At 45.6% G+C, this 13737-nt stretch overlaps 1 protein-coding gene across 3 annotated transcripts in view; it reads right to left on the bottom strand.

Annotated features, from left to right (window-relative positions):
- The window catches only part of LOC144151437 (DENN domain-containing protein 1A-like), a 64865-nt gene that overhangs the window by 6908 nt on the left and 44220 nt on the right, over positions 1-13737 (bottom strand). For all 3 annotated transcript variants that reach the window (XM_077682491.1, XM_077682503.1, XM_077682498.1), the window contains one exon: positions 10996-11212. In XM_077682491.1, the coding sequence (XP_077538617.1) occupies positions 10996-11212 (217 nt within the window). The remainder of the gene's footprint in view (positions 1-10995; positions 11213-13737) is intronic.

Genomic DNA, 13737 nt, shown 5'->3' with positions numbered 1-13737 from the left:
TTAATCGTGCCACAGCTGCTTGGTGAAAGCTTGCTAGCCATGATTCTAGCGCATCGCACCTTATTGCCACACGCAGGGCTACCACAGCAGGTCAGAAGATGATAATAAACCACAAACGAAAGTTTTTGACAGATAAGTGATGATCAGAACATCAACAAGCATCCACCAAGTTTAGTTTTCAACTCCAAGCGGATTTCTTCGCATCACTTGTCTGCCCTGCATCTTGCGCTGGCCGTAATCATTGACAAGGTGTTCTTACATCACATGGGGCCTAATTGGTATGTTTAATAAAGTCAGACCACCAGATTTCTTTCAGAGAACTATTAAAAATTGCGCACTTTGAAGTGGAGGTTGGGCCTCATTACAAGGCACGGGCACCACGCATGCTAACGTTTTCTTTTATATCTGACAAATTGTTCTGCACAACTCAATTTTTTTTCCTGGGACGGGTTTTTGAAATGTTTGCCTACAAAATGTATATTCTTAATTTTTTCTTCTGCTGGTGGTTTGTTATACAACACTTCTTTTTTTTTTTTCATTTTCTTCAATGCCTGGACAAAAATTCTGAATTTGATAATTTTTTTTGCAATGACTGTTTATGAAAACATTATTGAAACTGGTGTTGTTGGAAATGCCATTGAATCATCTACATTTTATGTCACTGCAACATGTGCCTAACCAGCATGTTTCGCACAAAAAAATGTTTTCTTAGATCCCTAAAAATCGGTCAATTTCCTGCCGTAATGAAAGCGTTAATGTGTGCTGGCAGACCTTTTCTCACTCACAATGGAAGAACAAGTGCTAATCTTTAGCTTTGCATCAGTGATCAGGAAGAGTACACTGCATGGTCAGCTTCTAGCTCACATCTGCAACACTGTGTACATATTGTTTACTTTCGAGGTTTCCTGGAAACCCCTTATGGATTAGCAACCCTTATGGAATGAAACTACGCTAAAAAAATTTAGAAATCTCTGCACAACATTGGTGCCGCCCCGATCAGAATGCTTGCTCTACAGAAGGGTGCTCTACAGCAAGCGCACCTGCACTGCTGCGAAGGCACCAAAATAGAGCTGCCAGCAAAAGAAGCTATCACAGTGCTGGGTGTTACACGATAATTTATGACAATAATAATGGTAATTATAATTCACTCCATAAGAGGCAGGCTCCAAGGCAACGCCACTGCTGACAAATTGCACTATATTCAATTTGATTTGATTGTGGGGTTTAACGCGCCGACGCTACAAAGGCCATGAGGCGTGCTGTAGTGAAGGGCTCCAGATTAATTTGGACCACCTGGGGCTCTTTAAAGGGACCCTGCAACACTTACCATCGAGAACTAGAAATGTATTTTGGGGTAAAGTCTATTGTCCCAGCAATATCCTCCCGCAAGAATTATGAAAATCCGTTCACTATCACCGAAACTACGCGCTATGAGAAATCGCACATAATCGTTCCCTCTCAACTCGACCGCGGCCAACGCGACGAAAGCTGCGCGCTCTCTCTCGGGGAGGGGGGCGACCTGCGGCGTTCTCTTCGGCGGCCTTCGATGTATCACAGGCCAAGGAGTTTTATCCTTTTCTCCGCAACGCGGAGGGGCCTATTTCCGGTCCGGTGCCACAAAGAAGCAGGCATGGGTACCTGCTCGCAAGCGCGCGCTCGGGCGGGTAGGGCGTTTTTGAAGCAATAAACGTTTGTTGTCGAGTGTTCCTGTTGAAAGGAAAGTATTGAGCTCATCACTCAAACTATGCACGCACTTCAAACACAAAAGAAACGGCAAAACTGCACCTACAGGTTCAGGCATAGAAGAGGCTTGTACACAGCGCTGACGACAGCGGAAATGGGAGAAATTAGCCGCGAAGTTGACCAGTGACAGCCGACCGGACAGCCATGGCCTCAGTGAAGTCGCTTAGGCCATGCCAGGGGTGCATAATGAGGAGAACTGAAGAGAGCGCAGTTGGTTTTTCCGCGTCTTTCACAGCGATTTGTGCGCTCACCGCTTCACGTGCACGTGTAATATTTGGCTCAGGTATTCCTGGCAGTGTAATCTAAACTTCGCGCAGGTTTACTTGCACTGCTCAAGGAGTGTTGCTGGGTCCCTTTAACGTGCGCCGAAATCTTGTACACATGGGCGTTTTCGCTTTTAGCCTCCATCAGAAAAGCGGCCCCCATGGTTGGGAATCGAACCAGTGTCCTTGGGCTTACTAGCACAACGCCATAGCCACTGAGCCACCGCGGCGGGTAAATAGCACTGTATTCATGTATTTGTCAGTGGATTTTTGAATCAAGGGGTGCAATGTTCTGCTCGCACTATGAACGAGCCAACTTAAAATTTCAAGAATTTATCTTAAGTTATGCATGCTTATGCATGAATCGTGAGGTTTCATCCACGGACAAACACAGTGCTCGTGTTTGCCTTTTTCACCATCCCCATCTTCGTGCTCTCCTGCAGTACGTTCACCCAAAGCTCTTTCTCTCCCATTCTGGAAACAGCGAAACTGACTTCCTTCCCCCTACCATAGTACCGTATTTACTCGCGTAATGAACCCACTCGCGTAATGAACCCTCCCCCCACTTTTCTTGTTGAGAATTTACTTTTTTGGCACTTCAAATAAAAAATGCAGCAGAAATATGTTTTTATTTCAGCATGGTTGCTGATGCTGTAGGCGATTGCAGTAACTTGATATCGCCCTACAGTACGCGCAGAAATGTTAAAAATGCATTCCAAGAAAAAGAAATCTCAAGTGCAGCCGGAGATGTGAGCGTGAATGCTGTGGCTTACAATTTAAAAATTGCGCGCTTGCGGTGCGCCACCTGTCAAATGCAAAACAAACCTTGTGCCATAAAAACTTTGCGGCGTGCGAACAAAGCACAAAACATACTCCGCACTCCTTCCCTGCTGTTTGCTGTTTGGGCTGGTTCCGCCAGCGTGCGAACAAAGCACTAAATGCACTCCGCACTCCTCTTCTCTCGCTGTTACGCGGCTTCGTCATTACGTTCCGTGGTTTTATTGTTCAGCTGTGTTCCAACCTTTTTTTGTGCTCCTGGTGTGCGGTGTTTTAAACTACGGTGATGGAGCATGCGTTGCACATGGAAATAGCGCAGCTGTGTGGCACTTCAGTGTTGACCGAGTGCATGTAGGCTACGGGTGAAAACAAGAAGTTTTCGGGCGGTGAACAGGGGTCGCCACGTGTTTCGTGGGCCCAAAGAAGGGAAGTTTGCCCTCTCCAAGGCACTCCAAAACAAATTTTGGAGTGCCTTGACGGCACGAAAGACGGTGCCGACAACAAAGTGTGGCCGCAAGCGACTTCAGTGAGGATGGAAGCTCCATGGCGAAGGGGGACGATGGCGAGTTGTGAATAAAATATAAATTCAATTAGATAATTACCTACGTGTTCTTTACGAAAATGGTAAGGCTCTGACAGCGCTTCTCTTAGGAACTTTATTGTATGAAATTTCAACTTTTAAAAAATCTGTTGCAATTTTTTCCTGCATAATGAACCCTCCTCCCAAATTAATCCTGAATTTTCTGGAAAAAAAGTGGGTTCATTACGCGAGTAAATACAGTATCTCTGTGCCAATGCCCAAGTACACTGGGTTTCTCTTCCACCCTGCACAATGGTAGAAAAATTAGTCGCCAATTCAAAGCTTTTGGCACACGTTTGGCGCGCATTTGCGCGTGCTCAAAAACGCTGCCACTTTTTGAAGGCTACACTACTGGGAGCTCGCGCGCGCAAAAGTGGCAGCGGTGGTGGAGGAAACCAATCGTCGCCCTCTCCGACGGAAGAGCACGGGAGGATTCCCGCGTTTTTCTTTTCAGTTGCTCTTCCTGCTCGTCTACTGTGACCACAACTGTCTCATACTGAGCCGCTCCTTGGCGAGTGCCCGAGTTGCCTGGGTCACCTCGCAGCTCACGTGACCCGGGCACTCTGATTGGCTCGTTGACTTTGGCGTGAAGCGGCGGGCCACAAAAAATGGGTCCGAGACCCATCCTTGCACGGCATGGAATGTTGCGGTAAAAGGGCGTTTTGCGGCGTGCATATGTGAGCGCGCACTTGTTGCCTCAAGCGAGGATGTACATTAACACTGACACCACCTCTAACACAAACTTCACTCAAATAAGCTATTGGCCTCGAGGACATACCGTGGCGCCACCTACGAGTGACGTCACTTGTAGGACGCCGAATCGTGTTGTCGTCTGCTACAACACATTTTCCGTGCGTATGCGGAAGCGTGTTTTTTTGTTGTGGCCACCGTCTCGCCCGCTCCTTGTGGATTTGATGCAAATTACCAAAAAATTTGTCTGTAGACCAAACAATTCGGGCAAGCAATCAGCGACTCGCTTGTTCCCGGCGACACCGCCGCGTTTAGGTAGTGTCTACCATCGCGACCCACAGCTCTTACATACGCAGCCAGCTAACGCCAAGGACGATGCAACTGATGCCGAGAAAAGTACGCTGTAAATTTATTATGAAATACTGGTGACGGGACATGTGTGTGCAAGCAAACACCTTGTAACAGCGACAGAAACGCGTCGCTGTTACAAGGTGTTTGCCGCGCGAACCGCGCGAACTGCTCGTATTGCCTGGTAAATGAATGACGCCAGAACGGTGACCAGATTGCCTCGCCGCACATGCTTAAAAGTATTGTTATGGTCTGCAGTTTGGCTTAATCAGTGCCTATTTCCCCTACGATGTTTTTATAGTCATGCCCGTATTTGTTTAACGATCACTGCCGTAGCCTGTACTCTGCACGGCTGATGCTTACTTTTCGCGACTTGTCCGCAATGTATGAACGGTATGAAAGCGAGTTTTTAACACCTTCGAGCGGGTTCGGACAAGGCTATATTTAGTTTTCATTAGGTGTTCGGCGTGGTAATTTATAATTGCAGCGTGTTTTGTATGTTTACAGTAAGCCGGCATTTCTCAAGCATCAATTTCGAAACTCACGACTTCTCACAGAAGGCGAGACTGCGTACGAGGCGAAACACGCCGTTAATGATTTCGGGTAATGGGGATATTTAGAATAGGAGAACCGAGCGTTTGGGGCCCCCAAGAAGTTAGAGGAACCCAAACGCAACACGCAAGCGCGCGACGGGAGGGCCTTCGCCAACAGCTCGCGGCCGGCTTCGGATGCACGTATCGTATGTTGGGAACTTCAGGCTTGGCGTCGCAGCAGATATTTCATCGCCGTTAGAGTTGCGAGTGACAGTCCCTAACAGAACGTTTCACCGCGCTGGGAACTCTGTAAGCGCGGTGATTTCCGTTAAAGCGATCGACGATCAAGATACCTGCACGGCCTCGGTCGATTCTTGCGCGCATGCATAGCCATCCTTCGGCCGCTCGCCGCACCGTGCGTGAACGGGCCGGCGCTGCCGGGACCGACCTCCGCGGCCGGTCGGCGTAAATCGCGGCAGATATTTGAGCATCGCTTTGAAAACCACAGCTGATGACACCACCTATCAGAATTTTTCATCACACTAACATCCACTTGAACCAATCTGGGACTTCTTTTCCACGACTTGTGTGATTTTAAAAAGCGGCGACAAGTTGTTGCTGCCGCGACCTCGGTTCGAGCCGCACCGTCGGCTGTGCGGGCAGGCACGGCGGGTGCGTGTGCTTCTGCGAGCAGTTAACGCTTCACGATTTCCTGTTTTATACATTTCTTGCAAACAAGGCAAATCTAGAAATTTCACTGGGCGATCGTCGTAGTCCACATTGTTGATCGGGGAAACAAGGTGCTGCTTACGCTTCGGTCGCATGCGTAATACACCACCACGCTCATGGTGTTTGCGGATAATCTACCACAGTTGATACGGTTATACAGTCACCATTAGGTCAAACTGCGCTTGACGCACTGAGAATTAACTTCAAACGAAGGAAATTAACACGAAAATACTTTTAGAACGCGCTTCCTAAGCGAAGCGTCACGCGCTGCAAGCCAACTACGCAGCAAGATAGGAACGGTGATCCTACAAGTGACGTCAAAACGATCGCAGCGCCGGCCTCTCCAGTGGTGGGCCTCGCGGCCAATGTATATAATTAGAAAAAAAAGAGAATGGCCATGCGACCCACTAGAACCTATGACATATTATGGACAGCTGTGAAATTGGCTGAGGCTGGCAAAAGTAAACACAAGTTAAGCAGTGCCTATAAGCTTGCAGAACGAGCTATTCGCGCTTAAATTTAGGGCACATTCTTTTAATAGCAGTAAGAATGGTGGGGTAAACAATGAAAATTACGAACAACACATAAGAATTCAACAAGTTAGTGCGGCATTTTGCCAGCTGACACTGCCTAACACAGCTGTTGGGCACGTTGGGCATGTCTGACGCAACACTGGCCAGCTGACACAAGTGGCACGGCCACTTACGTTTGTCGAGTTGTAGCTTATGTTTTAGGAAACGATTGCTATCAACCGCAATAAAAATATGGCAGGTATACGCCTCGAGCTTCGCGATCGCTGCGCCGCCTGCCGCCGCTACTCCGCGGCGTTGACGGGATTTGTCGCTGCGTGTCTGATAGGGGCTCGTGCAGTGTTTTGGTTCTGTTTCGCTTCTTTTCGCCTTTCCACGCCCTAGAAAAAACTTGTTATGTTGACGTCTATAGGCAAAGAGTACGTTTAGGTCACTTAAAAAGCAGCTGCGTCTTCGTAGAGTACGCGATCGCCTGCAAGCGCTACCCGCGGACGCGGTTCTGCGCGCTTCGTCGCCGCTTTTCCGGGCGTCGGCGACGGTAGCAACATATCACCCCTGTCACCTCCAAAACATCAGGCACAAATTAATTCTACTGTCGCCTCGTTTAGACCTGATACTGGTACAATCAGAGGTTGGCTTAATTTTGCAGCGTGGACAACGAATGCGGCTTCGTTTCGAATATATACGTCGCAGAAAAATAGGTTTCGGGGATGTGATTACCCAATTCCGGACAATAACTTTGCCTTTTATAAGAATATAAACCATCAAAAAAGGTTAAGTATATTCCAAGCCTGTGCGTCATTAAATATGAGCCCACACACGCCATATAGCAAGAACCAAGGCAAGTTGATGAAACCACGGGAAAATAAATGCTGTGCAAGTGCGGAATTAAAAAACATAATAGCTCTAACGGAAATGAAAAAACAAAAAAACAACAAAAAACAGTGCAGCTTCTGACATGCTAAAGACGTTTGTCAAAACTTAAGCCAGGTAGGGTTCACTAGACCAACTATATATACGCGAAATGCACGCTATTTCACGAGACATCAGGGAGGGGGTGGGGGGGTGGGGAGGGGGACGCTGTGTACAAATGCGGAGCGGAATCAAGCAACTGCGTTTTAGTAATCACACACACAAATCTCGCGTGCACTTTCCTTTTGTTTTTATACTGCAACAAACAGCTGATCGTATGGCGGACGCATTTTTGGAAGTATACAGAGTCGGCTGTTCAACAAGCGATGAAAGATGTCGTTGGAAGAGTGTGGTATTTGATAATGCCCTCTGATTTAAGTTTGTGCTTTATTCTGAAGACTCCCTGTGCCATATGACGATATTTCGAAGAAGCATTTAGACGCAGACGCGGATTACATTATAAGCCCGTCTCCGCGCTGCGCGCAGAGGATATATGTAGCAAATGAAGGTCTGCGGGCGCGCACCTCACGACAAGACGACGCTGTCATGTGCTGATCCCCGAGTATAATTATGCATTGTCCATCGTACTTTTGTTGAATATTCCCGAAATTAACACAGACTGGGTTGTAAATGGTGGTGAACAATATTTGAGGTATAATATTGGCAAACATAACTGGCGTGCTGTCAGGTATGAGTGCTCCGCTGATTATGTAAGCGCACAAAACCGATTTAAATCGTAGTGTATAGCCGTAGAATGAACATCTAAAGAACCGGTGGTTACGGAGAAACTGCTAGTAGATTCAGGTCAGTGTAACTACAATCGGCTCCATCATACGCCAGTTCCGTGACGCTGGCCTGTGACACACACCTGGCGCTTATACAGACCGAATAGACCACACTAAGATCGCGTCAGAAACATTTACACTTTCGTAAACACACCCCATTTGCGAACAGTGACTGCTTCACATAAACATGGATTTCAAACGCCCGCAAACGGTAAATCTCAGTCGTGAACGTGCCGCAAAGGCAGCGGCGGCACTGGGGAGCGGGATGCGGACTCCCGCGGCTGCTTTCGAAACGGGCCGCTAGGGGGATTTCAGTGGCGCCCCTACAGGCCGCGCTCGAGGCGTATACAAGCGCGGTCAAAAGCAAAGTGCAAACACTGGTACTTTAGCGGTATTGCAGCGTCAACTATAAAAACGGGTGATAAACAAGATAACCAAACGGCCCTGTACGAGATGGTAATTGGCCTGGTCAGCATACTTTTAAGGCCCTGCCCTAGATATGTCATTGCCGAAATCACGAAACGCGATTTGGCAAAAGTGAAATTTTGACATAAAATGTATAATATCTCGGTGAATAAAGCATCGCTTGCTGCCAGACAAATGCTGAGGGCACTATAAAACACCAAATATTTTGAATTAAACAAACTCGTATTTTGTCTTCATGGCTCCTTTAACACTTTCGTGACCGCGCCTATTCCCATCGATAGTACGCTATCGATGAATATAAATTCAAATTTTGGCCCTCTCTAAGCGCTTCTGGACCACTACGCCATCCAAATGGCAAAGGAGGAAGTATGTTATCAGTTTCACTTTCGAGTTTCGTTTTTCCACCGCAGGGGGAATCTTCAACCGCCGCCCGCTGATGCTTCGCGCGAACGGCGAATTTCGACGGATTCCAATGTATCTGAGCAGCACAGATACGGAAGACGACTTCGATTCGTCAGACTTTAGTACGGACTGCGAAGTGCGTCGATTCGCCCCGGACCATCACCAGGTGTGCGACGGTGAGTTTCACTTTCTTCTGCGGTCGCTCTATCACGGGCGCGCATTGTTGTAAACAGATCCCGCCCTGTTCTAAAAACGACAGCTCTTATCTGCACGGTGTCCACTTCATCAGGCGAGACCATTTGGCGTCGAACGCACAGAGTCGAGTTTTCTCCACAAAGATGGCTTGGAGTTAGCCTTGGCGTAGCGCTCCGGAGCAGCGCACTGCTGTTTGTTGTTTATATTTATATTTTTGTATGCAAATAAATAACTTTTGTACTTACACCGCTCATTTTTGCAGTATTATTCTATAAGAGTTTTGTGTTCAAAGTGCATATTTCAAATTGTTTTTATGTCTACCATGTGCAAAGTAGCATGGAGGTTATCAATTTTTTTTGTTACTTTTTTGTTTTCATAATTTTTCGATAAAATTCCTAATGGATCTGTTGTTTGAAATTATTACTGTTGGAAAGCCCCATTCTACCTCTATCATTTAATAGCTTACACTTTATCATGCATCATTTTCTGTGGCAAGAAAAAAATATTTCCTGGACTACCCAAAAACAACCAGCAGGCACTAGTGTTTATATAATTGTATGTATGTAAATAACTGTTGTACTTACAGAGCTCGTTTTCCCTGTATTATTCTATAAGAGCATTATTTTCAAAGTGTGTATTTCAAATTGTTTTTACGTCTACTGCGTGCAAAGTAGCATTGATCACTTTTTTTTTCTTTTTGTTACTTTTTTCACAATTTTTTTTTTATAAAATTCGTAATACACCTGTTGTTTGAAATTATTACTGTTGAAAAGCCCCATTCTTCCTCTATCATTTTACAATTTACACTTTAGCATCCATCATTTTCTGTGGCAAGAACAAAAATATTTCCAGGACTACCCAAAAACAACTGGCAGGCACTAGTGTTTATATAATTGTATGTATGTAAATAACTTTTGTACTTACAGAGCTCATTTTTGCAGTATTACTTTATAAGGCCCTTATGTTCAAATTGTATATTTTTTTGTTACTTTTGTTTTCTTTTGATAAGTTTTTCATAAAATCTGCCATAAATCTGTTGTTTGAAATTATTACTGTTAGAAACCCCTATTCCTTCTCTATCATTTCGTATCTTACACTTCAGCATAAATTACTTTCTGTGGCAAGAAAAAAAATATTTCCTGCAACACCCAAAAACAGCCGATTTTTCCGTGGTCACGAAAGTATTAAAGGCACTCTGAAGATTAAATGACGTCTCATTTTATATAAAAGATCACACCTTTCAAAGCTCTTTCTGCTCTTGTTTACCTACAAACAATTCTTTGTTTATTTGAAATAATGACTAAAGCTTGCATTTCTTTAGCTTGTATTCTGTGTAAGCAGGCGCACAAATCCAATACCCGTGCTCCAATGGTAAGTTGAATGCCTCTGAACCGAATGTCATTCAGCTCAAATGGGAATTTTATGCCACCCCAATAAACTTTTCAACAGCATTTGGTTCAAATATCTATCAACCTGAATGATTGCCACGGAGGGCATTCAAGGCGCTCAAATGACTCCACTACCTTCGAGAAACAGACTTTTACTCTCATCCCAATGCCTTCACGCAAATTTCAGAAAATGAATACAGAGTACACAGTAACGTAACAATTTTTTAATGAGTGCCTTGAAACACTTATTTTTCTTGAAGTTAAAATATTGTTGGCAGATTTATTGACACACTTTCCATCCAAGCAATGCAGAGAGCAAATGCCTTGAAAGCAATTTGCAGATTGTAAAAAAAAAAAAATAATAATAATAAAGTGCCAAATTAGATTTAAAATTGATTTTAAATTTGGGTGACGAGTTTTACAATACAGAAACAAAACCTGATAAGCAAGTGGACATTAAATCTTTCAGCTGCCAGTGAAATGAAATTTGTTTCTCTCATTTGCGACAATTGATGTTCATTTCGAATGCATTTGTACCTCCACTGGAGCATGGGTGTGACGTTCGTTTTGAATGCTTTTGAAACGCCAGTGGGGCATACGCATGCGACCACACTTAGGGAGACGCGTATAGCAGTGCTCGGCTGGTTCAGGCAGTGCGGAAAAGGGGTGGCCTACGACTGCGCAGATCACTGACCTGCTTCTCCGGCGGCGCCTGTGGCGACACCCGCTGGGTCACTTGACTGGGCTGGATCTGCAAGTTTGTGGTGGCGCACTGGCTGAAGATCTCCTGCAAGTCCCCCATGAGGTCCAGGTCAAGCCGCTGGAACGAGCCGCCGGAGACTGGGTCCTCAGACTGCTCAGCCACCACGTCCAAGGCCGGCTCAGTCGGACTCTTCACAGGCGCTCTCCCACTGGGAGGGAGTCGGTGAATTGTAGAAAACCACCAGGATGTCAGGCTACACAAATTAAGCTGCCTGTATTTGCCAGCAGCTTGGTTACCTAATAAATAGGTTGATGGTTACCTACATAAATAACCAAGATGCCCACTCAGATTTCTTTAAAAACAAAATCTGCTTCTACTCATACGTATTCTTCTCTGGAAGTATAAGCTCATACTCCTCTGCACAGTCAGTTTGCCTTGTCAAGCTACGTGAACAGCAAGTAAATTTGATGCTGGGCATTGATGCACATTCCTTTGCACATCCCTGCTTTTTGTTGAAAAGCACACGCTGAAATTTTGCACAAGTGTGCCTCTAACTTAAGAGGAAGCTTCAGCTCACTGTCTGCTCCAGTGACCCCAACAGAAAATACATTATAATGCACAATTTGTCAGTAATTGCTTATTAAATTATTCCAATACCACTGCACTTAAGACAAAAAGGTAAAACATAAAAAAGTGTTGCAGCAGAATTTAGAACCAGGCACTCAAATTTTTGAAGAGCACAAAAAAATTGCTAAATTTTAAAAGCTTGCAACTTGAGCCTCATAGCGTCTTATCCAATGAGCCGCAACTGCTATCAAGTTGCTCTAAATATCGCTCACTGATTAAAGCAGACAAAACTGATGTCCAGGGGCTTTTCATTGTATGTGAAGCTTTGCATGTAGGTTTTGCTCAGGTCAGAATCGCAAAAACATTCATGCAAGAGCTCTCATTCTTGAAGGCATCTATTTGATCTCCTGTTGAACAGTTTAACATGTGAAGTTGAAAATACCTGAAGCTGTTGTCGTCAATCATGAGGTTTGATACTAAGCTGAGGTTTCACATTTTTATGACTTCCATTTACACTTACCTTAAATGAGAATCTCTGGCTCCAATAGAAAATTCAATGACCACCATATCCTAGCTGTTGCCCTTCTAATGCAACAAAGTGCAATACAATCAGATCAGCAGTTGCCTTGGTTGCGAGCAAGCTAAGTAAGCTGAAGCACTACAATGCAGTGCCTAAGGTACCATAGAGCTGGACTCCTGGTGAAGCTTCCTCCTAAGCATTCATGCTCCCATGTCAACAAGACACACTACCCACAAATTCCTGCAAACTCTAGAGCAGACACTAACAATCATTAAAGACCCCACTTGCGAGCAGCTGACATCCTACCTTACACAAATCACACTAAGGCCTCGAACACTATGGCGTATTGTTCATAGCAACAGTCTGAACTCTTCCCCTATAAACTATTTCACCCGAAAAACAATTCCAAAATAATATTAGGCTATATGCCAGAAAATGACAACGCAACTTCTTCCCGAGCAAAGTAAGGCTAGACATATCTTAATGCAAAAGCATTAGTTAACTACGTTGGTCGAAAATCTGGCGTTCACGGCACACAAAATATGGCACAACGGTTGGTACACCAAATGGCTAAAGCACAGCACACAAAATACGGGTAACTGCTAAACAGCTTGGTGTTGCCTTCTTCTTGAAGGGCTCCTGCAGCATTGTTTTTGACAGTGGGGCTCTTCGATTTACAGTCTCGGATTCACCGCGGACTCCCCGAGAAGCAGTCCGGCACTCGATTTTCCCATGTATCCCTATGACTTCGGGGAATCCTCAGACTACCCGCGGACTACCCGCGGTGAGTCCGAGACTGTAAATCAAAGAGCCCCAGTGTCTTTCCGGCGGTCATTCTTTTGAGTGTGCACAAGGGGGCAGGCATGCACTCTCAAGCAGGCTGCACCCACACAGCGACATTCAAGGGCCTGTGCACGGCTGCTAGACGGAACACACAGGGCGCGACCTGCCACATGACGCAACATCACTAGAGCGGCGGTGACGGCGACAACGACGAGGAAACAATTATTCCGGCCAGTGCGGCACTTCAGCCCCCTATAAGAAAAGTGTAAGGGTTGAAAAAGGGATGATAATAATGAGGACAGGTGCGCGTTCTGCAATTGGGCACTCGGCTTTCGCAATCACTACATCATAAGGAGCGTTTAGGTGTCCTCACAATTTTTTTTTTTCTGCTTTAATGACGTGACAACCACTGGCAACAGCAGTTGCAAGCTTTCTTGCTTCTAACCCATCCCGGCTGCTATTTTCCACAACTGGCCATCTCAGTGAAAGAACAAAACCTGATACCCACATTGCCACGCCAGCACTGCTGCGTCGTATGGCTGGTGAAGGAGAAGTGCTGGCATGGCCCACCCACGAAACCTGTGAGCAGAACTACCACAGGACAGGAGGCGTAGCTTAGTCAAGCAGGGCACGGAGTGCTATCTTTCACGAATCTGCCCGATTTCTCCTGAATGTTTCCTTTTCTGGTGTTTCTCTCCCCACATTTTTGATTACCTTACTGGACCTGCTTTGCATAAGGCACGTTACATAAGCCAGCCACAAAACCACAGTCTGCAATAAAACGTGAAAAGGAAAGCCTTCCGAACAACAACTCAGGAAAAAAAGGGGCAATTGACATTTTTCCACACGAAGAACTATGTCGA

The sequence above is a fragment of the Haemaphysalis longicornis genome, unplaced genomic scaffold (assembly GCF_048455015.1).
Source record: "Haemaphysalis longicornis isolate Haplotype H1 unplaced genomic scaffold, Haemaphysalis longicornis Haplotype H1 scaffold_1, whole genome shotgun sequence".
Lineage (NCBI taxonomy): Eukaryota > Metazoa > Arthropoda > Arachnida > Ixodida > Ixodidae > Haemaphysalis > Haemaphysalis longicornis.
This window is presented reverse-complemented; position numbering and strand designations above follow the sequence as displayed.